Source organism: Gopherus evgoodei, chromosome 6, assembly GCF_007399415.2.
Source record: "Gopherus evgoodei ecotype Sinaloan lineage chromosome 6, rGopEvg1_v1.p, whole genome shotgun sequence".
Classification (NCBI taxonomy): domain Eukaryota; kingdom Metazoa; phylum Chordata; order Testudines; family Testudinidae; genus Gopherus; species Gopherus evgoodei.
The window spans coordinates 65,054,305-65,077,863 of NC_044327.1; the positions used below are offsets into that span (position 1 = coordinate 65,054,305).

Sequence of the window (23,559 nt, forward strand, 5' to 3'; positions counted from 1 at the left end):
ATAGTTGTGGAGAAAATGGGGCATGGGATGCCTGTCTGTAACTTGTGTAGCTTTGTGGCTTTTAGATTGCTGAACGAGTGAAGCTCTCAAAGACAAGGTCAGAGTCTTCATCGTCTGACCGACCTGTCCTAGGATCAGAAATCAGCAGCATAGGGGTGAGTGCTAATAATAAAACAAAATAATAAACTGCACACACAGCTCATCCTAACATGAGTATTGCAGGAAAGAGCCGGGGTGTCTGTTACGTTGTTAAAAACAAAAACAGTATCTTACTATTTCAAAGCTAATTTTATGGAAAATATTTAACAGGAGAGAGAGAATAAATGAATGCACTTGTGTAATCCCCAGTTTTACATTAATGTAGTCCATGCAGTTGCCATAAATTGATGGCCAAGGACCTAATCCTTGAAACTCTTGCTCATCTGAGTAATCATATTGACTTCAAGGGGACAATAAATACGAGTGAGGATTACTCACATAAATAAGGGTTATGCAGCTGCACCCCAAGTTAGACATCTCTACAAGAGTAGTATATCAAATTCTGTTCTGATAACACCAATGTAAATCTAGCAGAACACCATTGCTACTCCTGATTTACACTTGTGTAACTGAGAGCAGTATTTGGCCCTTTTGCACAGATTTCCTGGAAGTATAGATGTTCTCCAGGGAGCCTGAGTAGTGCTTTTAAATCTACAGTATTTTTAAAAACTAGCCGTCCGCTCACAGCAGATTTATTAACCACCCTGTGCAGGTGTCTAGCAGTGTGGCTGAGCATTTAGCCCATTCTCTCCAAGACTGCTCCAACATCCAGGAAATCTTTCAGACACTCTATTCACATGGATCTGCTATCTCTGAAAGCAAAATCCGAGAGTTTGAAGTGGAAACAGAGAGGTTAAATAGGTAAGATGGAAAGTTAGATGCACTTGTAGTATTTTGCCTACTATTTGTTTTGTTAAATTGATTTTATTTTCATATCTCATATGTTCGTGCTTGGCTCCCAGTTCATCTCTGCCAGCTCCAAATAAATGTCTTATTAACTTGGATAAAGAAGAGGTGATCGTAACATATATTAACAGTTTTTCTGCCAATATGATAATTTGAACATGTATGCTAAGGCCTTTAATGGATTTGAATCTCTCTCTGTCCTATGTAGTAAGTAGATCATTTATTTCTCATGTCTCTTCCATGTCCAGAATTCTAAACTGTGGTGTGTTCACCATATCCCTGAAGCATGCAGCAGACCAGTAGATCTTGCATTTTTTTCTAGAACATACAAACGTTATTACTTAGGATTTCCATGACTAATACACCATTCTAGAAACAGGATATTTTGTTTTCTGCTGGGGTACCTGAATAATAGTGTTCAGAATCAAATTGTCTCAGTAAATGTGCTCATTTTAGATGAGATGGAGAATGGATGTATTGGTTGATCACAGGATGAGTTGTCAGTGTGGTGTGACCGTGAAAAAGACTAATGCAGTCCTGTGATGCATCAGGCCAGGTATTTCCAGTAGGGACAGGGGAAGTGTTAGTACCATTATACAAGGCACTGGTGAAACCTTATCTGGAATATTGTGTGCAATTCTGGTCTCCTGTGTTTAAGAAAGATGGATTCAAACTGGAACAGGTGCAGAGAAGGGCTACTAGGAGGAGCTGAGGAATGGAAAACCTACCTTATGAGAGGAGACTCGAAGAGCTGGGCATGTTTAGCCTAACCAGACAAAGGCTGAGGGGAGATATGATTGCTCTGTATACATAAATCAGAGGGATAAATACCAGGGAGGGAGAGGAGTTATTTAAGTTAAGTGCCAATGTGGGCACAAGAACAAATGGATATAAAATCGCTAGCAACAAGTTTAGGCTCGAAATTAGGCAAAGGTTTCTAACCATCAGAGGAGTGAAGTTCTCTACCAACCTTCCAAGGGGAGCAGTGGGGGCAAAAAAACAGACTGACTTCAAGACTGAGCTTGATAAGTTTGTGGAGGGGATAATAGTGTGGGACTGCCTGCGATGGCATGTGGCTCATAGGCAACTGCCAGTAGCAAAAATCCCCAATGGCTGGTGATGAGACACTAGATGTGGAGGGCTCTGAGTTACTATAGAGAATTCTTTCCCAGGTATCTGCCTGGTGGGTCTTGCCCACATGCTCAGGGTTTAACTGATCATCATATTTGGGGTCGGGAAGGAATTTTCCCCTGGGTCAGATTGGCAGAGACCCTGGGGTCTTCCATCTTCTGCAGCATGTGGCACAGGTCACTTGCAGGTTTAAACTAGTGTAAATGGTGAATTCTCTGTAACTTGAAGTCTTTAAACCATAATTGGAGGACTTCAGTAACTTGCCAGAGGTTAGGGGTCTATTACAGGAGCGGGTGAATGACATCTGTGGCCTGCAGTGTGCAGGGAGGTCAGACTAGATGATCATGATGGTCCCTTCTGACCTTAAAGTCTATGAGTCTAACAGTATTGCTGGTATCACTGGACCTTGTACTGTATTAGCTCTTCAATAGTCAAGGCGCCATGTCTTATTAATTACATGAGCTCAAATTTGTAAATAAAAAATCCCAGAATTATGTGGCACTGCACTCCCCCTTACTGCTTTTCCCAGTTCTAGTCCAGTCTAGTATGCTTTTTATTTGACTATTTTGATATGAATTAATTTTATGAAAATGCTCCCCCTTCTTTTCAGTGAGCTACAGAATTTTGTATTGACAACACAAACACTGGAGAAGTTGTCAAGAGAACTGGATCTTTTGACAGCTGGGAAGGGAACTGCTGGGACTTTGGGCAACCTGAAAAGCTCAGGGGTTTATTCTGGCTATCGAAGAAGAGATATGCTAATTTTTTCCTACCCCATTTACAGGTGATGAGGGGGTGACTTCAGATTTTTGAGAGGCGTGAATGGTGTTGATTTCCTTATTCCATACCTAAGTAAACCTTTACAGCAGTTAACTGTACCCTGCTACTACATTCAGCGATGATGGATAAGTACGCAGCTTGATGTCTCTGCCAAAACGATAAGCAGTGAGGTAGTCAACAATGTTGACGTTTAAGTATCAGGGCTTGTTTATGTGAACATATACTTGGCAGCAAGCTGTAATGGAAATCTACTTCACACTAGTCTGCCGTGTACTAACTGTCCGTGTGGATCTTGTTGGTGCACACTAGAAGTTCCATAGTGCACTTTGAAGCAGGGTATATCAATGCACACTATGGAACTTTTGTTCTTCTTCAAGTGCTTGCTGAAGTCCCTTCCACATTAGGCGTGCACCATTGCCAGAGATTTTCCCCTCAATAGTATATGTCGGGCTGGCTGTAGCCCTCTGGTGCCGTGTGCTTATGCGCCAGTGTAAGGGGTGAGGCCAGCCACACACCCTCTCAGTTCCTTCTTACTGCCTATGACGGTTGGTGAAAGTCTTCTCTTGCTTTGGCAAGGTGCCTGTGAGTGCTTTTTTCTTCTCTGTATCATAGTTTAGTCTATAGTTTAGTTATAGTGTATATATTATAAATAGGGTTAGTGTAAATAGGACCAACCTCCCCTTATTGTTAAGGGGATTCCTTCGCCACCGTGGCTGGGCAGCTCACTACCACAAAATGACTTTTGGCCTCATTGAAGGCTCTTAAAGTGGATAGCAGCTAACCTGATGCTAGAGATTGAGGAGCTTCAGGAATCATCCCACAGTCTCATTGGTGTTCTGGCAGCAGCAGTTCCATCTAAAGTGGCCTTCCCCATAAATGAGGTGGTAATGGGTCTGGTCAAAGGCCTGTGGCAGACCCCATCTTCTCTGGCCCCCACTTTGAAAAGAGCAGAGAGTGAGCCTTATTGGGGAGATATGACTACAATTTGTGGGACTCCTTGGTCAAATTTAAGGACTCTAGGCAGGAATTCTCAGCCCTCTTAGAAGAGGGGAAGAACGTTGCCAGAGCCTCTCTCCAGGCGGCATTAGATGCCTCAGACATGGCAGTGAGGACAATGGCTTCTGCTGTCACCTTGAGGTGATGCACTTGGCTTCAGTCCTTGGAATTCCCTCACTATTTTTGGAGCAGATGAACACAAGGCTGCATACCCTGAAGGACTCAAGGGCACTACTCAGGTCCCTGGGCCACAATGCTCTGTTTGCTTCTAGGAAGTGCTTCTGGCCCCAGCAGCCACCATGCTTCTCAGCTCAGCCTCCAAGACAAGAACTCTATTAAAAAAAAAAGGGAGAGGTTACTAGCACCATCAACTACTTCCATCCACCTCAGCCTCCCAGCTGGGGTCTCACAGGTACTCCGGTGGACCGAAGCAGGACTTTCAACGGTGCACCCCAGGGAGCTATACAAATTCCTGCTTCAGATCCTGTCTCTCGTTTATTTTTGGACCGACTGTCCCACTTCAGCCCAGGGTGATCCTGTATAATGTCGGACTGTGAGTGCTAAATACAGTGGCAGTTGGCTATACCCTGGAGTTTTATGCATTGCTTGTGCCCCCAAAGAACTTACAAGCTGATTTAAGACAAAGTGCAAGTGTGACTAAAAGGTAGGAAGGCAAGATAGAGGGAGGATAAGGATAGTAGTAATAAGACCACACTGTTACATAGGCTTGCTGCAGTGATAAAGCAACAGGGAATTCAAAAAAGAATGTTTTATTCTTTGGTTGGTTCTTTGGTTGTTTTTTTAGTGGTGGGGGTTTGTCCCAGATCTAAGTAAACATCCTCCCATGTTCTTGTCACAGTACATGGAGTCGATGGATTTAGCTGTAGTACTTTAAAATACTGCCAGCCAAATGTTTTTTGACATTTTAAACTGGGATCATTTTGGTGTTTTCAAGACAAATAGACTTCTGTCTCTGCTTGAAGGTTAAACATTATTTCCTTCTCTACAGCCGTATTGAGCACTTAAAATCCCAGAATGACTTGTTGACAATAACGCTGGAGGAGTGCAAGAGCAATGCTGAGAGGATGAGCATGCTGGTTGGGAAATATGAGTCCAATGCCACGGCACTCAGACTTGCACTGCAGTACAGGTATGTAAATACGTGGCCTGGGAATTTGAGCCTGAAAAGTGAGGTGACAAGACTTGCTGCAGAACTTCAGGAGATAAAGCTGTTGTTCTGCAACAGAACATCCTGTTTCTGTTCCATTCTGCTGTGAGTAAAGATGCACTGGCTAGATACGTTCATGAGGCAGCTACATTTAGTTATTGTCTGATTCGTAACTCAACTATAGTCAGAGGCGTTTCATCAGGGATGAATTTAGCTCTGTCACACTAAATAGCTTTACCTCTTCTTTTTGGTAATACAGAATGAAGATTAGAATTAGGGAAGATTTGTTTAGTTTTTTTCCTTCCTTCTAATATGTGAATGAAACAACTTTTGCAGGTTTTACTGAAGAAAATAAAGAAAGAAAAAAGTGGTGGTGGTGGTGGTGATGATGATGATGATGATGATAATAAGCAACTTGTGATGTTAATATGATAGATGTTGCTGGGAATATTTTTTCAATATTTTTTTAGCAAGAAGAAATGAATCAGTGTCTGAGAAATGTTAAATCTGTATCTTGCTCTATTTGAAGTGTGTTGGGTGCTCACAGTCCAGTGTCCTCATCAGATAGGCAGCCATGTTCATTAGCCATCCCAACAAGAGGTTAAGGATTCAGTAGGTAAAATGACTGAACTCCCGTCTCACACTCTAGCACAGGGGTTGGCAACGTTTCAGAAGTGGTGAGCCGAGTCTTCATTCGTTCACTCTAATTTAAGGTTTTGTGTGCCGATAATACATTTTAACGTTCTTAAAAGGTTTCTTTGTATAAGTCTGTAATATATAACTAAACTATTGTTGTATGTAAAGTAAATAAGGTTTTTAAAATGTTTAAGAAGCTTCATTTAAAATTAAATAAAATGCAGAGCCCCCCAGACCAGTGGCCAGGATCCGGGCAGTGTCAGTGCCACTTAAAATCAGTTCACGTGCCGCCTTCAGCACCCATGCCATAGGTTGCCTATCCCTGATCTAGCAGTTATCCCTCCAGATGAAGGTTGGGGCACTCTGGGGAAGCACTGTGAAGAAGCTTATGCTGGAGTTGTCTGTGCTTTAGCTGTCTGTTGTATAAATAGGAGACTTCAGTTTCTCCTACTGTCAGTCTAGCATCTTTCACAAGCTTGATGGTATAAAGAAAGAACCCACAACTCCCACTGACTTGTGTGATTTCAGTTGACTTCTGTAGGAACTGTGAGGTACACCTCTCAGGATTTGGTCCCCAATAACTATATTTGCTTTAAAATATTTGTTAAAAATGGTGTCTAGAACATTCTTTCGACCATGACTAATTTGGAGCAAACACTTGTGGCATTAGGGCAAATCCTGTTCATTTTGAAGGAAAGGACCTTGAATAAATTTTGTATATTACATATTAAATAAAACAGAAAGGAGAGGTTCTCAGGTGCGTTCAGTAGTGATCTCCTTGCAGTGGGGAAAATGGGTTTAAGGAAAGTCTTGGACAGGGGATTATTTTTTAACATAGGATCAGAAAAACATAATTATTTTGGTAAGGTTTTTGAATAACATGGAAAATTGGAAAGGCAACTTCACAAGAAATAGCCTCCACCGTCGGTCAGATTACTGTCTTGTATCAGCCACACTTTTGAAGAAAGATAAGCTCAACTCTCAATTGGTCATTCCACCTCTCTTATTTCCTATTTAGTGAGTTAGGGCCAGCCTGGGGACAGCATTCACAGGCTGCATATCTGAGGGGAGGCTTGTTGACCATTGGTGGGAGAAACCACATTATCTGGGATGTGGAAGACCCAAATTCAAATCTCCTCTCTGGACCAGTGATTTGACCCCAGGGCTTCCCTCTTGGAGCACTTGAACTTGGGCCTTCCCCCGCTCAAGTGAGTGCTGTAACCACCGGGTTATAGGAGGGCATTCTGGGGTGGATCTCTTTCTGTTTCTCCTGTTGACACTGATCCATTTTGTGTAAAATACTTAGTCAGTGAGTCCATTGGCCTGGTGGCGAACCGCGGCCAGTGGGAGCCGCGATTGACTGAACCTGTGGACATGGCAGGTAAACAAACCGGCCCAGCCCGCCAGGGTGCTTACCCTAAACAAGTGGTGGCCCTAGTTTGAGAGCCGCTGTCCTAGTTCTTCCACCACCGCTTATCCAGTGTTAATCTCTGATATTGATTATCCTGTCTAAGTTGCAGATATTGTGTTTGTTTTATTTCAGTGAACAGTGCATAGAAGCATACGAGCTGCTGCTGGCTTTGGCAGAAAGTGAACAGAGTCTCATTCTTGGTCAATTTAGAGCTGCAGGCATTGGGTCTGTTGGTAAGATCTCAATGAGTCCCTCTCTAAATCCCATTCTGCACTTCAGTTAACATTTATCAGTTTACAAGGGCTGGTTGCACCAGTGAATCATCTCCTGACAGTTTGTTACCCACCAAGTATGTGCTTATTTTCATGTTTTCAACTGAATAAATAAAATGTTTGACACACACATAAAAATTAGGACTGGAACCGAAACAAAATATTATAAGCGAGTTAAAATAAACCATATATGGTGTTACAGGAGATGCATCTTCTGGACTTGTGGGATTACTTTTGTTAGGCAATAACCATATACCAAGCACAGTGATTAAATGATATCTCCAAGTATGCACTTCATATACTCAATGCAGTGGTTTGGGTTACATAATTTGCACTTGCAATTACCACAGTTGTGTACATAGCCACAATATTTGCCCACAAAAATTGTTTCATAAAAATCTGGTCTTAAATCTGTACACTCAAATATACCATAATGCAGATAAAATACCATGTGCAGTCTTTATCTCCAAGCTCCCATGGTACTCTTGTGTTTTTACATTTCCTTCTCATGTTTTACTGCATGGACTGAGGTTTTGGCCTCTATTTTCTATGTTGTTCTGTTTCATTTTGTTACTGAGCAGCACACACTGACACTAGTTAACGCTGCTATTGAAAGTGTTCTTTGAGGGATGGTGCTTTCCTAATAACAGAGTTAGCCCATTTATTAATCCATTTTCAACATGGTGCATGTGAGTTCTATGCATACACAAGTCACATTTTCTATCAAAAGATAAATCTTTTCACTGTGAAACTAACTCTTAGTTTTACAGAGGCTCATTCCTCTTACTGATGAGAGGGAGTGGTAGTAGTAATCTTGGACCTTGCTTTGGGGGAAGGGTAGGGAGAAGGTATATGAAATCTTCAGAGACAGAAAGTAGCTTTCCATACTGTGCTGAGAGCTAGACACTGCCTTCAGACGCTAATTTATAGCGCCAGCTTCTCAAGAACCACTGAAATGTAAACTGAAAGCTTTTAAGGACCAAACAACCAGCTGGTTTCAGAGCTGCAAGACGGATGAGTTCAACCTCTTGTTTCTGCAGGCTTGATGCAATGATCCACAGTTTCCAGGCAGTTTACTTTGCATCTCTCCTTGTGGTTTGTGAAAGTCTTTGTGTAGGTGTGCTTGTCCTTGCAGAGTATGTCATGCAGGAAAGGTCATAGCAGATCTTTTTTTTTTTTTTTTTTTTTCCCCTCTAGATTCTAGCCCTTCCTTTTTGTAGTCTGGTATTGAATTTGTACTGCTGTTTCTTTATGAAAGGGCATTAGGAGCAAGTGTGTATTAGGCCTTAGATTTTGCTAGTCAAGAAGTAAATCCAGAAAGGAAAGTATTAGTTTTCTTCTCCATGTTCATGTTATAAAAGAGAGGTGTAACCCACATTAATATAGGTGTCTGCTACCAACTTTTTTTTTTAATAGCAGCATTATCACTCACAGCCTTTAGTGGAGACTGTGCCAGCATTTCCATCATAAATCTTGTTTTTAGGAGGTTATAGCTTGGCTGTGAAACTTTATTTCACTGAGAAATTTAGTCAAAAGAGTCTTGGCCTGACAAAAGTTATTGTTTTGCATTAGTTTAAAGTAAAAATTAGTTTTGTTTATCTTTAAAGTTAAACACAGATCCTCCTCCCTGCGATCCTAAGAGCCATCTCATTATATTGGAGAAATACATATTTTCCAAATTTACACAAATCCCAGAATGTCATTATTAATGATTTGTCTAGCACCACAATGGTTGTGATCGTTTGTTAGTTAAAATAATAAATTTGGAGCCAAATCCTAATGCCTTACTCAGTCCCTTGCAGGTAAACTACCATTGGCTTCAGTGGGAAACTTGCCTGAAAACTGACCAAATAAAGTCTGAGTAAGCACCTCAGGATTTGGCCTGTGAACAGAAATGTAGAACAAGACACTGAAGTCGTATTTACCCAGTTCTGGATTTTCTCTACATCCTGGTATTTGAGAGAATGATCATGACAGTCTCTGGTGTCAACCATCAGAAAACCCAGAAGATGAAAGGGTTGGGATAATATTATGTTGCTGAAGTTTTGTATGTGATTATTTTATTGAATGTGTGTATAGTGTTAAAGTTTTGATAGATGGGGAGAAAAGCCAGGAAGTACAGTGTGAAATTGTGCATTACTCTTCCTGCAACTTCCATAACCAGTAGATTGATTGAATGGAGGATGTTGCACAACTCACCACTTTGAATTTCCTGGCATTTTCTGCTTTTTTCTTTTTATTATTTATTTTTTGATGTTACATTAGTACCAAGACCCCAACTCAGAATGAGGCCCTGTTAGTGCTAGACACTGTACAAACACATAGTAAGAGACAGGTCCTGCCTTGAAGACCTTACAGTTTAAATAGACAGGAGAGACAAAAAGGGTGGAAGGGGAAGCTGAGGCATAGAGAGTTCAAGCAACTTGCCTAAAGTCCCCCAGCAGGTCTGCGATAGAGTTGGGAATGGAATATGGACCGCCCAGCTCCCAGTCCACTGCTCTTTCCACTAGAATATGCTGCCTCTCACTGCCCCTCCCGCTGCCTTATTGTTGGTAACAGATAATTTTCCTCTCTGGAGCTATGAAGATCAGTGGAGATTTACAACACACCTACATGGAAAATACAAGGGAGTTGTTGCTGCATCTTCTCAAGGAGATGAGCCCAACCAGCCCACTCCTGTGGGCTTATACTCTTGTTTCCACAATTTTAATACTATCTTAAGGGCAACGCTTCTGGAGGGTTAATATTCAAGGGCATGTGGCTTATTTAGCAAGCATAAACTGTGGATGTACAATGCTTGGCTCAAATGAGGATAAAGCACAGTTTTGCACAGAGCAAACTGTCTCTTACTTGTCCTGTCTGATGGCAGTATTGTATGTGTTTACCTCTAGATAAATACAAGTCATAGCTCTGTTCTTTTTCTCTGTATTAGTCTCACTTAGATCACACACTGCTAGCTAAGTGTTAATGTCACAGCATTAAGTGAAAATAGCTTTAAGAGGCTTTATTCTAGTATTAATAATTGTTTATGCTCTTCGAAGCTCTGACACTGATTGCTTGCAAACTAGGGGACCAAACAGGTGATGAGAACATTACCCAAATGCTCAAGAGAGCTCACGACTGCAGGAAGACAGCTGAGAATGCAGCAAAAGCCCTGCTGATGAAGTTAGACGGCAGCTGCGGGGGAGCCTATGCGATCACTGGCTGTAGCGTACAGCCCTGGGAGAGCCTGTCATCCAACAGCCACACCAGGTAACTGCAACTCATTGAACCTATTAATCCCAAGGCCTTTGGTTTCAGACCTAAACAGATTTATGTTGTATTCCATTTATTCAACTATCCATCCTCACATCAGTCTGCTGTGTTCTTTTTGTTTTTATTTTTTTAAGTAATCACCATGCTTCAGTGAGCATATTCTCAGACTTTGAGCAAGCTCCATCCAAGAAGGGTTTTGTATAGATTTGTTGCAAGCGGGTGATTCTGATCTTTGATCTCGCTCATAAAGGGCAAAACCATAACATTATTTTTACTTCAGTGATTCTGTTTCTCTCTCTTCCACTCCTTCCCATTTCATTGAAACGTGAAGCATATACTTCTTGTTCACTGCTATTATATGAGGGCACCACACATTTCCAGGGAACTGGAAACCAAAAAATGCTTCCATCAAGGAGCTTTTGGAGTGATCAAGAATTGTTGTTTTAAATGTCACAGTTATAACCATTTCAGTTTTCACAGAAACAGAATAACTTTCTGTCATCAGTTATAATGATTTTTCATAACAACCCCACTATCCCGAAAAACTTCCCTTTAGCAATTGACGCTGTGGACAACTATTGACTGGTGGACAAACTTTTTGCAGGTTAGAGTGAATTTTTCCAGAAGGAAAAATCAGGATATTGAGGTTTGTTTATTTTTTTTAGACCTTTAAAATAAAACTTAAATGAACTATTATTTACAAAAATTATCTAGTTCAAATATTTCTGGGGAGCAGCTACTTCTTTGGTACCTCTATATACAGTGTATATACTTTGTATGTGTTTGTACATAAAGATGTTGACTGGAGTTCAGGTTTACAGTGGCAAGAAATTGTCTTATGTTGGAAAAAGACTTCGGAATATAATAGCTGAAATCTCTGGCTGAGACAGCTATTTTCCCATCAATTGAAAAATTCTAGTCTATGTGTTTTCTGTTACACTTTCTAAAATATCTTGTTGCTCTAAAATACATAAGATTTAGTTATCCTCTGCTGAAACTTTTATCTCACAGGATCATGTCAATTAGATCTGTTAGTGGTTTTGACGAGAAATTTGTTGTATTACGATGCCCTGATGCAACATTATGTTCCATCACATCACAGCCTCATGCTGTTGCACTGGCCTGAAATAATTTTTGGGTCGCTGCCAACCTAAATTAGAGGAGACCGGATAGTTTTTTGGTAATCTGAATGAGTGGAAGACTTGCAATAATAATGGTAATCATCTTATATAAATATAGGTGAACATTTTTCATGATTAATTTTCAGTTTCTGTCCCTCAGATTCACTTAAAATTGTTTACTCAGTTTCTTAAGCAAATTTCTCCTTTTTTATGTTTTTATACAAAGTTGGTTAGCACATTATCATTTTCCCGACAATTCCTATTTATTACATTGTGGCTGACAAGCCTAAAAAGCAACAAAAGACTAAGAAATGTGGTCAAATTCTGCATCAAACATCAGAATAAATTTAAATATCTAAAACTAAAGGGTCATTCCACTTGAAAAATATGCTGCAGTATGAGAGTTACCCTGTGCAGAGGAGATGTGCTTGGGTTCATACATTCATGTAACGCAGTGCTAATTGCTAGCAAATCAATAGCTTTTGATGCCGAAAATATTGACCTGCTTAGGAGTGCAGTATACAAAACTATTTCAGGTCACTTGACCCTGTCTGTCTTAGTCTGGGTGCAAAAATACTGGTTGTATACATTTGTGTGTTTTTTTTTTCTGAGTATATGACATAGCAACACACAGCTGAGGTTGCTTAAGTATTTATATTCTACAGGGTCATTTTTGGTTGGTTATAATATTCTCAAAGTTTTATCTTTTTGTGGATATTTGGTTGCTTAGTCAGGGAAGGATTTTTTTTACTGAAAGTTTCACTGAAAACAGTTGAATTGATTTCCAGGATGGAAGGAGAGAAAAATGTAGGCTTTTTGCAGTCTTGCTTTGATATTGGAAACTTGACATTTGACAGGGATGTATATAGTCCCTAGATGTCTCCCTAGTTTCATTGGTCTGGTGAAAATCAGATTTCATTTGGCTGAATGATAGAGCTGAAAAAAATCATTCTACATACATGCCCTCTGCTTTTGTGGCGCAATGAAACTAATGATCTCTGTATTCCACTGGCTGTGTGCATGTGTGTGTAAAATTTGTTTTGGTTGACTAGACAATGTCTCAGCATGTACACGTGCTTAGAATAGAGTGGAATTTCAGGTTTAACAGGTAGAAAATTATAGAATAAGATCTGTGAAGGTGCAGATGAAAAGAATTTATAGATCTGTATCTATATTTTTCATGCATATATGTAAATTTGTGTGTGAGACCTATTAGCTTGAGTCTGTTCCTCTATCATTACATGATAAATTTCTCTCATATTGAGAACATACCTGATATTGAACTGATATTACAGTTGAATTGTTACACACACAGAGGACAAGAGAGTATGATTGAATGAATGTTGTTCTTAGAGTGCTTGCTCATGTCCATTCCATTGTAGGTGAGTGTGCTCGTCACATTCCCCCGGTGCTGGAAGTTTTTACCTCAATGGTATCTGTAGGGGACCGGCTCTGGCACCGTCTGGAGCGACGCGCATATGCACCAGTATAAGGAGTGCTGTCTGCTCCCCCCTCCCTCAGTTCTTTCTGACCGCCAATGATAGTGCTGGAACATTTCCTTGCCTCGGCAAGCTTTCCTATCTCAACTGTGCATAGCAGCGAATTCGTTGTCTATAGTTGTTAAAGTTGTATAGTTAATCGTTCCCTTGGTGTTCAGTTAGAATTAGTTAGTTAGTCCCGTACAGGACTTAGCCTAGGGACAAAGCATTCTCTGGTCCCCGGGCGTCAAGCCCTGTGACTGCTACAAAACACCTATGCCCGTCAGTGATCCCCACAGAAGCTGCCTCAAGTGTTTAGGGGAAACCTATGTGAGCAACAAGCGTCGCATTTGCAAGAGCTTCAGGCCACGGACAAAAAGGAGAGGGACAGTCATGTCCGAGCACTCCTTATGGAGTCTGCCCTGGCACCAGCCTCGGAGCCAACGAGATTGGACTCTGCTCCAAGCACTGCAGCCTTGGTGCGGAGCATGCTGCCGGCACCTACCTCCAACTGTCGCCAATCCCCAGTTCCAGCTAAAAAGCAAAGAAAGGCCGGGAGAGGGCGTTCTCCTACATCCTGTAAAGGAGAGGAGAGCAAAGACCCACGTGGGGCAGCTCTTCCTCTTCAGACATTGACCAAGCTCCAGTTCCCATTGAGTGGGCAAGCCCACTTTCAGACCCGTCTGCCACCCAGGAAGCAGCAGAGGCACTCGGTACTTGGTGGTGCAGTCCACACCAGAGGCTTTTAAGCCACTAAGGATATACTGTCCTTTCTGGTGCTGCGCACACTTGCCAGTGAGGTGCCCCGTTCGAGGGGTAAACCTGCCTTGTGACCCTTCCAGAGGTCTCCATCAGTGTGGCACCACTCCCCATCGCTGGGGGGTGCCGTGTTAGCATTCACTGGAACAGCGCCACCAGCCGGGTGCAGGTCGACTTCCCTGCCAGAGTTCCTGGCATTAGTTCCCGGACTCTAGGCAGCGTTCCTCAGAGTCCTGGCATTGATCGCCGGCAGTCTGGCGCAGACCTGCAGAGGCACGTCATCAGTCCCCAGAGCCCCAGTGCTGGGAGTGCCCGAGTCAGTCTCCCAGTCTTCAGCACCACTCCAGAGGGTCGAGATAACTGTCCCTGGAGCCCCATCTCCGGATCACTGGTACGGATCACTGCAAGCACATCGACGGTGTCAGAGACATTGATCCTCTTGCTCCAGGTCTCTGGAGTGGCACCATTCTCAAAGCGTGAGGCGTCGATCTCCAGGAAACTGTTGCCGATCCTCCAAAGGCCGCCACCGGTCATTGGAGTCGTGGCATCGAGAGCCATTATCCTGGTACAATTCCCCATTGTAGGTCTGTGGAGAGAGCCAATGGGAACAGGGTAAACAGGAGACCTCAGTACAATCCTGATCCCCCAGATAAGACTCTCCCTCCTCGGGCTCTGACAGCAAGGAGGAAGTATATAGAGTGCAAGGAGGAAGATCTGCCTGCAGGCCAAGGTCACCCACTGGGGACATCAGCATTCCCCTCTGGGCCACCAGTGGCTGCATGGCCCAGGGCCAGTGGCCAGCCCCTTGGCAACTATGGAACCCCTCCTGGGGGTTTCCCCATCTGTCAGAGGGGCATCGATTGGTCTCGGGGGCATCCAAAAGATGGTTGGCGACAGTCTCCCGCCTGCCACCTGACTCAGATGTGGAGTCAGAGCAAGCTACCCAGGGACAGCCAGCCTCGGCCATGGGTTGCAGCAAACCTGGCAGAAGGAGTGGAGTTGACAGAACCACCTGTACCTGCCTCATCATCATCTTTGCCCGATGAAGCAGCTGCGGGGCTTTCTCACACAGTCCCCCAGGATGATGCAAGAGCCCAGCAGAAGCTTTTGAAGAGGGTGATGTCGAATTTGTGGCTGGAAGCCGAATAGCTGGCGGAGCCCTTAAACTCTCTGTTCAATGTATTAAATGCAGCAGCCCCCTCCAAGGTGGCACTGCCAGTGCATGAGGGAGTGGTGAAACTAATCAAGGTTGTGTGGCAGACACTCTCCTCCCTTCCCCCCATCTGCAAGCAGGTGGAAAGAAAATACTACGTCCCCGCTAAGGGTTTTGAATATCTACGTACCCACCCTGCCCCAAGCTCACTGGTTATGTCGGCAGCAAATGAGAGCGATAGATAGGGCCAACCGGGATCGATGCCTAAGAATAAAGAGGCAAAGAGGCTCAATCTCTTTGGGAGAAAAAATGTCCAGCCTCCAGCTGAGAGTGGCCAACCATCAGGCCTTGCTCAGCCGCTATGATTTTAATATTTGGCAGTCCATGGCCAAGTTTGTGGACTTGCTGCCAGAAGAGCCCAGGAAGGAATTCCTGGTGACCCTCAATGAGGGCATAGCTGTGGCCAGGGAAGCCCTTTAAGTGGCCTCAAATGTGGCAGGTTCAGTGGCCTGGACCATGACTTTGGCTCTTTCTCTGAGGCGTGTGTTCTGGTTGCAGTTGTTGTGGCTCTCGGTTGAGGTTCAGCAGTCCATCCAGGATCTCCCATTCAATGGCCTGGCGCTGTTCCCAGAATAGACAGTAAATTGCATGGCCTAAAAGACTCTTGGTTTCGCAGGACCTTTACATGCCAGGGCCTATGAGGAAGCGGTTTAAAACACAACGATCCCACGGGTTTGGGACCAAACCTCGATCAGAGCCCTTCCATAAAAAGGGCAAGGGCTATAAGCGCTGGCAGGGGCCATCAGCCGGCCCCTCGGCCCACTCGAGTTCTATCCGCAACCAACCGGGTAATAAGCAGACATTTTGATGGGCACTTGAGGGTGACCTTCCAGACTGTGTCTGGATCCAGCCCACCTGCTCTTTTCCAACAGTTTGTCCCCCTTCCTCCCTGCCTGGGCCACTATAACATCGGAGCAATGAGTCCTCAGCATGATAGGAGGGGGATATACTCTCCAGTTTATTTCTAACCTTCCCCTCTCCGTCCCTCTTCAGGAGGTGCAGGGCCTTCTGCAGATGGGAGCAGTGGAAGAAGTCCCTCTGCACTTGAGGGGGAAGGAGTTTTACTCCTGCTATTTTTTTTTTATTCCGAAAGGCCAAGGGGGTCTATGCCCCATCCTTGACCTGCAGAGCTTCAACAAGTATCTCAAGAAGTTGAAGTTCCGGATAGTCTCCCTGGCCTCCATCATTCCTTCCCTGGATCTGGGAGACTGGTACGCCGCCCTCAACCTGAAAGACACTCACTTTCACATACCAATATTTCACGGACACCGAGAGTTCCTACATTTCATTGTTGGGACCATGCACTACCAATTTGCAGTGCTCCTTTTTGGCTTAGCAATGGTGCCAGTGGTGTTTACAAAGTACATGTCAGTGGTGGCGGCCTACCTCAGACATCAAGGTATCCAGATATACCCATACGTCGACGAATGGCTCATCAAGGGCTGTTCCAGGTCCAGCACAGCGTTGAGATGTTGCAAGCCACTTGTCAAGCTCTGGGCCTCTTGATAAAGTAACAAAAACCAATGTTGATCCCAGTCCAATGGATAGAGTTTATCGGAGTGGTACTCTACTCTACTCAAGGCAAAGCATTCCTGCCAGAGGCCAGTTTCAGGACAATGTCAGATCTGATTCCCAGTGTCACTGCCCATCTGCTCACCACTGCATGGGTCTGTCTCAGACTTTTGGGGCACATGGCAGCATCATGCACGTATGTTGTCTGACATGTGAGACTCAGGCTGCGTCCCCTCTAGAAAAGGCTGGCGTCAGCCTACCTCCTGGCCAGACATCACCTAGAAAAAGTCATCACGATCCTGCAGCGGGTACTTACCTCCCTGCAGTAGTGATCTGACCCAATTCTAGTGTTGGAAGCTGTGCCGTTTGCAAGCCCGCAACCCATGGTCTCTCTGATTTCAGATGCATCCAACCTCAGTTGGGGAACACACTTCAATACTCTGCAGAGTCAGGGGTTATGGTCTCAAGAAGAGTTTGTGTCACATATAAACGCCAGGGAGCTCAGAGCCATCTGTCTGACTTGTGGTATCTTCCTTCCCCAACTATCTAGTCGCATGGTGCAGGTGTTGACGAACAACAGCCTTTGTGTTCTATGTCAACAGATGGGGGGGCTCGTTCCTTGCCTTGGTGCCCTCTGTCTGTGGGACTTCTGCATTCATCATGCAATCCATCTGGAAGTCTCGTACTTCCCCAGCAGATCGTCTTAATAGGTTCTTCTCTCACTGCAGGCACTTGGAGGTCATCAGAATGTTGTTCCAGAAGTGGGGAGCTCCCGAGTGGACCTGTTCGCCACCAGACAGAACAGAAAGTGTCATCAATTCTGTTCTCTGCAAGGCCTCAGAAGAGGCTCATTTTCCAATGCCTTTCTCCTGTGGTGGTCAGGAGACCTGATGTACACCTTCCCACCAATTCCATTCATCAACAAAGTCCTCTTAAAAAATCAAGAGAGACAAAGCACAGGTCATTCTGATCGCCCTGGCCTGGCTTCGCCAGTACTGGTTCGGCATGCTCCTGGATATGGCTGTAGCAGCCCCATGGCCACTGCCCAGGCATGGTAGGGTGTTGCCACCCATACTTCTGTGCTGCTGATGGCGGGCGTTGCCTTCATAGCTGAGAGCCCGGCCAACAGCTGCTGCTCTCCAGTTGCCCAGCTCTGGAGGCATAGAAGAAAGGGTCACAATACCAACACCCCCCAGCAACTCCCTTTTGGGTCAGGACCCCCAATTTGAGAAATGCTGGTTTCCCCCCTGAAATCTGTATAGTATATGGTAAAACCACACAAAAGATGAGATTTCATCAAGGGAGACCAGATTTCATGGTCCATGACGCGCTTTTCATGGCCGTGAATTTGGTAGGGCCCTAAACATGAGCAATCACTCGAAGAAAAAATGGTTACTAACCTTTCGTAACTCTTGTTCTTTGAGATGTGTTGCTCATGTCCATTCCATGACCTGCTCTCCTTCCCCTCAGACAGAGTTCCAGCAAGAAGGAACTGAGGGAAAGGGGAGCCTACGTCACCCCTTATACCAGTGCATACCTGCGCTACTCCAGAGGGCACCAGAGCCAGTCCCCTATTGATACCACTGAGGGAAAACTTCCAGCACCGGTGCATGTGGCGAGCACACATATCTACAATGGAATGGACATAAGCAACACATCTCAAAGAACAACAGTTACAAAAGGTAACCATCTTTTGTAGCTGTGATGTCATATACATTCAATGTAGGTGGACTTAATCCTTGCTATTTCCTTACAAAGAAGGTAACTAAATATTATTCCCTTTTTATAGACAGACTCTGAAACAAACAGAAGTTACTGTCAGTGGCCCAAGGGCAGCAAGTCAGGAGCAGTGAGAATAGGGCTTAGAAAACTCAGGACATTTTGACTCCATATTCCACCACCCCATTCTGCATTTCCTTTTTTAAATCCACATATCAAATACTTTTGAAATTTCAAGGGGGTACATGCAACATTTTCCCAGCTAAGCACAAAATCTCCTCTTTTTCCCATTGTTTTCATCCAGAGGACAAAGGCAATCAGATGATGTAACTCAGACTTCTCCATAGTGTGGCCCACATCTCAATAGAGAGACACTCTCCTGAGCACCCCCAGCTGTTCACAATCACATAACATCCTTGTGGCAACTACAGTGTTTGCTTAGACAGTGATGTTAGTAAAATAGGTGTGTATTTGTAACTGTCTTTAATTCAGTATGCATTTTGTCCTTTATGAAGAAAAACAGACACTCACTCTCCTTTTGGTCTTCATTTCATTACATGCATACCTGTCCATTCTCATCCTTTCTCTTTCCTGCTGCTTCTCTGCATATGCTTCTGTGCTCCCTTTTTCATCTCACTTTGCATATGCTACTGCTCCTCCTCTCTAATTGCACACACCTCCCTGCAATTGGCTCCCTTCTTTTGTCTGCATCTTTCCATGCTACCCTGGACTTGGTACCCTTCTGTACTCTATGGTTCTTTCATGCTGGAGGCTAGCAGAGGCCTGGCCCCACCCACTGGTGGTTGCAATCACTGAAGGTGGATTCCGTCTCCTCACAGTTGTGACAGTAATCACTAGTAGAGGCAGCAAGTCTGACTCCTTAGTTCCAGCTGCTTCTGTAGGCTTTTTCGTTGTCATGGAAGAACCTGAGGGCCGTAGAAGCAGGTGGAAACAAGGAGGGGAGCCAGTTCCGTAAGACCAGCAAGTGCCAGAGTTTGGAAACCATTCATATTAATGGACAAATTCCTCACTTGATTGCACTTAGCCTCTGAAATGAAAACATTTTAATATTATATATGACTACAAGATAGTCTTAATACACAAGCCTGATATTTGCAAACAAAAGTACTAATAATGAAGATCCTCTAACTCAGACTGCCAGGTACATTTTTTTTCTTTAAAACTTTGTAAAGGAGGAAGGTTAAAACCCCCTCTTTTTGGCTAAGATTTTGTGATAAAGTGAATAATTCTCACTGCAGTTTGAAACCCCACAAAACAGGTTTATAATGGAAGTGCTGACCCAGCCTTAACTTTGGCATCACGAATGACATGCTGAATGTCAATTCACTGAGCACATTGCCAAGAACCCAAGCACAGGCAACTGCTGGTGACAAGGGGGGTTAAAGATTGTAAAAGGGAGCATCTGAGATTAAATGAAAAACCAGCATAGAGGTTGTTACCAGCGAAATGAATAAAATAATAGCTAGTGTCTCAATTTATTTGGTTGGCAGCAATCCAACTATATTACCAATTCATTTTTGAAAATAAAAATAGCTTTGTGGAAGTCGTAATTGTTTTAATGGACAGAGGAGCATTCATTTCCAAGATCCAACTGATTGCACCTGTAAAAAGAATGAAATGAGAGAGAGAGAGAGGGAGATTGCTGCTGTTACAATGACTAAGAGTGCTGTTTTGTATTCATTGCACTATTAGTAACCCCAACCTTCCATTGAGATGCAGTAGGGACAGTCTGTCCCATCACGTGCAAAGGAAATACATTTCTACAACATATTTTACCACTCCCATCTGAACTTATCCAAACCTAGGGCTAAATCCTCCTCTCAGAACCACCTCATGGATTTCGGATAAGTAGCTGAAATAAAGGATTATGTTGGCTGAAATGTGGAAATGTTGATATGGAAACATGTTAATGCTTCCAAATCCCGAAGCATGCGGTATGCTCTCAGTACCAGACTTCATCATTGGAGCAAATAGGTTTCCAAAGAAGGGAGTAGTTTTGCCAAAGTATTGAGATTATAGCCCAGTATACTGTTATTTCAAATTCTAGTAGTCTGAGTGAAGGCCAGTTTATCTGAAAGGTTATCCCTGCCTTCCGGTTGTGTGCTTTCTCTGATATGGAGCCACTCTGACCTGGAAGGTGGGTGGACAGATGCACGCAACCTAACAAATATTCCTTAAAGTAAAAGTTCAAATGCAGACATTACCATTCAAGAGTGTTACATGGATTTAGGACATTCCACATTATTTTAATTCTATAAACCCTTAACCCAAAGTTATTACAGAAATAAATTCATACTGTATCCTTTTCATCCAGACAGAGTTTCTTGAATGAGAAGAGAAGATGTACTCAACAGCATCAGTAAACAGAAAAATATTTTATATATGCAGTGCGTGTGCTTGTATATATGCACATGTAATGTGTGTATGTTTTGTACACGTGTGTGCAGATGTACATTTGCACCTCTTAATAGTACACCACACTATCTAGTATGCTCTGTATAGAAAATATAGATACAAATTAATTGGGCATCATTTAGGAATCTTGCAGATGTCAGTGATGAACCGAGCAGGTAGAATGTTTTTCAGCTCTTTAAGTTTGCCAAATTGAGCCTGAGGATTTTTGGGAGAGCCATCAAAGTGAGTTTTGAAGGAGTCCCATGTGACATCACAACCCAGAATCACATATGCATCATGGCATTGTTTTAGTGCTTAGTCATGCAGCCTTGCAGGCTGAATTTCTTCTCCACAATTCAGGAAATGGTGGTGGGGATTAGGGGGCTGTCTCTGCCTCTTGAGTAGGGAAATAGGCTATATACCCCTTTCTTCTGCTGGCCATGTTGCCGCCTATCTTTTCTCACACTGGATGGGGGGATTCTGGCACCAAGGTTAGGGGTAGGGTGACCAGATGTCCTAGTTTTATAGGGACAGTCTTGATATTTGGGGCTTTTTCTTATATAGGCTCCTATTACCACCACCCTCACCCTCTGTCCCAATTTTTCACACTTGCTGTCTGGTCACCCTAGTTAGGGGACAAGGGGCAGTTCTCCTTTTCTTCTGTCCTCTTTGTACTGGCTGCCTGTAATTGAGACAGCTCCTCCATTAATGCCTCACCTGGTAACCAGAGGCCTCACTAGCACTTCAGCAGAGGAGCCAGCTCAGCTGCAGGCAGGCGGCCAGCTAGGACCGAGCTAAAGACAGCCCTAGCATCACTGGCAGCAACCCAAGTTGGAGACCTGTAGCTGTGGCCCTGAAAGGTCAGTCCTGTGCAGCTGTTGCTGGTACTGTGAATACCTGGGGAGCTTTAGGAATAGTCTTCATAGCAGGTATACAGGCCAGTCCTCAGTTTTCATTCTGAGAGCTGTCTTTCCAGCAAAGAGGTCAAGGACCATATTTTCGTCTGTAAACGGAAGCTAAGGTTAGCATTGACTAAAACTCTGAGGATGTGCAGGCTGTGTGGACCCTAAATACTGTCCCTGAGTGTTAGTCTCTGAGTGTGTGTAGTCCAGGAAGGCTGGGGAACTTTTTATTTTGGAACCCAAAGAGATCAACAACACCACTTGAATACAGAATTGAATAGTAATTTGTTGTATTGCCTGATTTTCACATCATATCTACCTCACCGAGGGCCTAGTGAGACTAGTTAAATAAGGTTTATTAAGAGCTTTGAGATCCTCTGATGAAAAGCTAAGTATTATGGAGAACTCATTAAAATCTGAATGTATTTTTAGCCAGTATAGGCTAGCTGGATTCTGATTTACTGCAGATGGGAATTAGTGGGGAAAAAAGTGGTTTTCACTTCTAGTAAACACGGCGCCTGTTATCCCTAAGAGAGAGAAGAAATCATTTAAAATTAGCAGAAAGCTGTAGTAAAGCCATGTAATGTGATATTTCATGGGGGTGGGGGGAAACTTACGGAAGTCTTTGTAGCCCTGCCAATTCTCTGTTTCCTCTCAGGCTGCCCTGGGCTTGGAATTCTCTGAAAGATCCACTGGCAGTTATCTGATGCAACTTTAAAATCAACACCACTTGAGCACAAGCACAATTGAGAGGAAGGAGAAAAAGCAACCTGTTTTTCCCTCTTCTTCTTTCTGCAGTGCATAAGTGTGTAAGCAAAGTGTATTTCCATTACACATTAGCCTGGCTCCAGCAGGAGTCCACAGGGTGGGTTTTTTTCCTCCTCAGAAAAATGCTGAAAAATAATGCAACCCAATACAGAACGTGATTTATTCCCCTGCTGATAACTGAGATCATCCAGCATTCCAGAAAGGCACAGTTAATGGATGACTTAACCCTCACCCAGCAGCTGATTACAGGTCCTCAGGAGACAGCAGGCCGCTTTGTCTGTGTAGGGTTGTAGAAAATGCAGTGCTGTTTCTTTTCCTTTTAATGTTATTGCAAGTATATTCAGCAGTGGAATGTTAAGGAACTAAAGCAGCATTGCAATTAACCTCCATAAATCTCTTCTCCCTAGAACACTAGAATGCACGTAGACAGAGATGGGGCATTGAGGCGCCTTGTGCTTATCTAGAAATTGTTTTCCCTTTGTAAAAGCTCTTCATTACGTGACATGTGTGGAGCAAGCTAAAATTGTCTGGCAGTTTTTCTTTTGAAACTACCTTTGGAAAAGGAATGTGACAATAAAGTCAGATGATGGCGTTCTAATAGAAGTCCTGTAAAACATGACTTCGATACCTCCAAGTTGAGGGATTTGGCTGTCTTGTGGAAGTTAGCACTAGGGTAGCTGGTCACTGTTTCAAATCCAGCCCCAGGTTAATAGTGCTTGAAAGACAATGCCATGACAGCAGCTGGACATTCTGAAGCAATGTCAGGCTCTTGCTTACAGGTGACTATCAAAATCACCATAAGAATTGGCACTGGCATCAGCAGAGGGGGCAAGGAATCTGAACTAACTTTTCAAACCCAGAAATTGTTATTCCCATTCAAGGCATGATGCAGCATGCAGAAGTTTTCTGCACTGCTGCCTGTGCTGTATCAGCTCTGTAGATAAAGGATTTTAATTTTTGTTGCTGTCAGCGTGGCATATTTAACAAGCACTTAATTGTTTATTTAGTAAAAAAAAAAAATTTTGTGTCAAAAGCAGTTATGCCAGCAAACTAATTACCTGTCTTTGTAGTGAAGAAA

At 43.5% G+C, this 23,559-nt stretch overlaps 1 protein-coding gene across 5 annotated transcripts in view; it reads left to right on the forward strand.

Moving 5' to 3' along the window:
- The window catches only part of MCC (MCC regulator of WNT signaling pathway), a 356,575-nt gene that overhangs the window by 292,920 nt on the left and 40,096 nt on the right, over positions 1–23,559 (forward strand). For all 5 annotated transcript variants that reach the window (XM_030566225.1, XM_030566223.1, XM_030566224.1 and 2 more), the window contains 5 exons: positions 66–155; positions 752–900; positions 4,862–5,002; positions 7,200–7,300; positions 10,408–10,591. In XM_030566225.1, the coding sequence (XP_030422085.1) occupies positions 66–155; positions 752–900; positions 4,862–5,002; positions 7,200–7,300; positions 10,408–10,591 (665 nt within the window). The remainder of the gene's footprint in view (positions 1–65; positions 156–751; positions 901–4,861; positions 5,003–7,199; positions 7,301–10,407; positions 10,592–23,559) is intronic.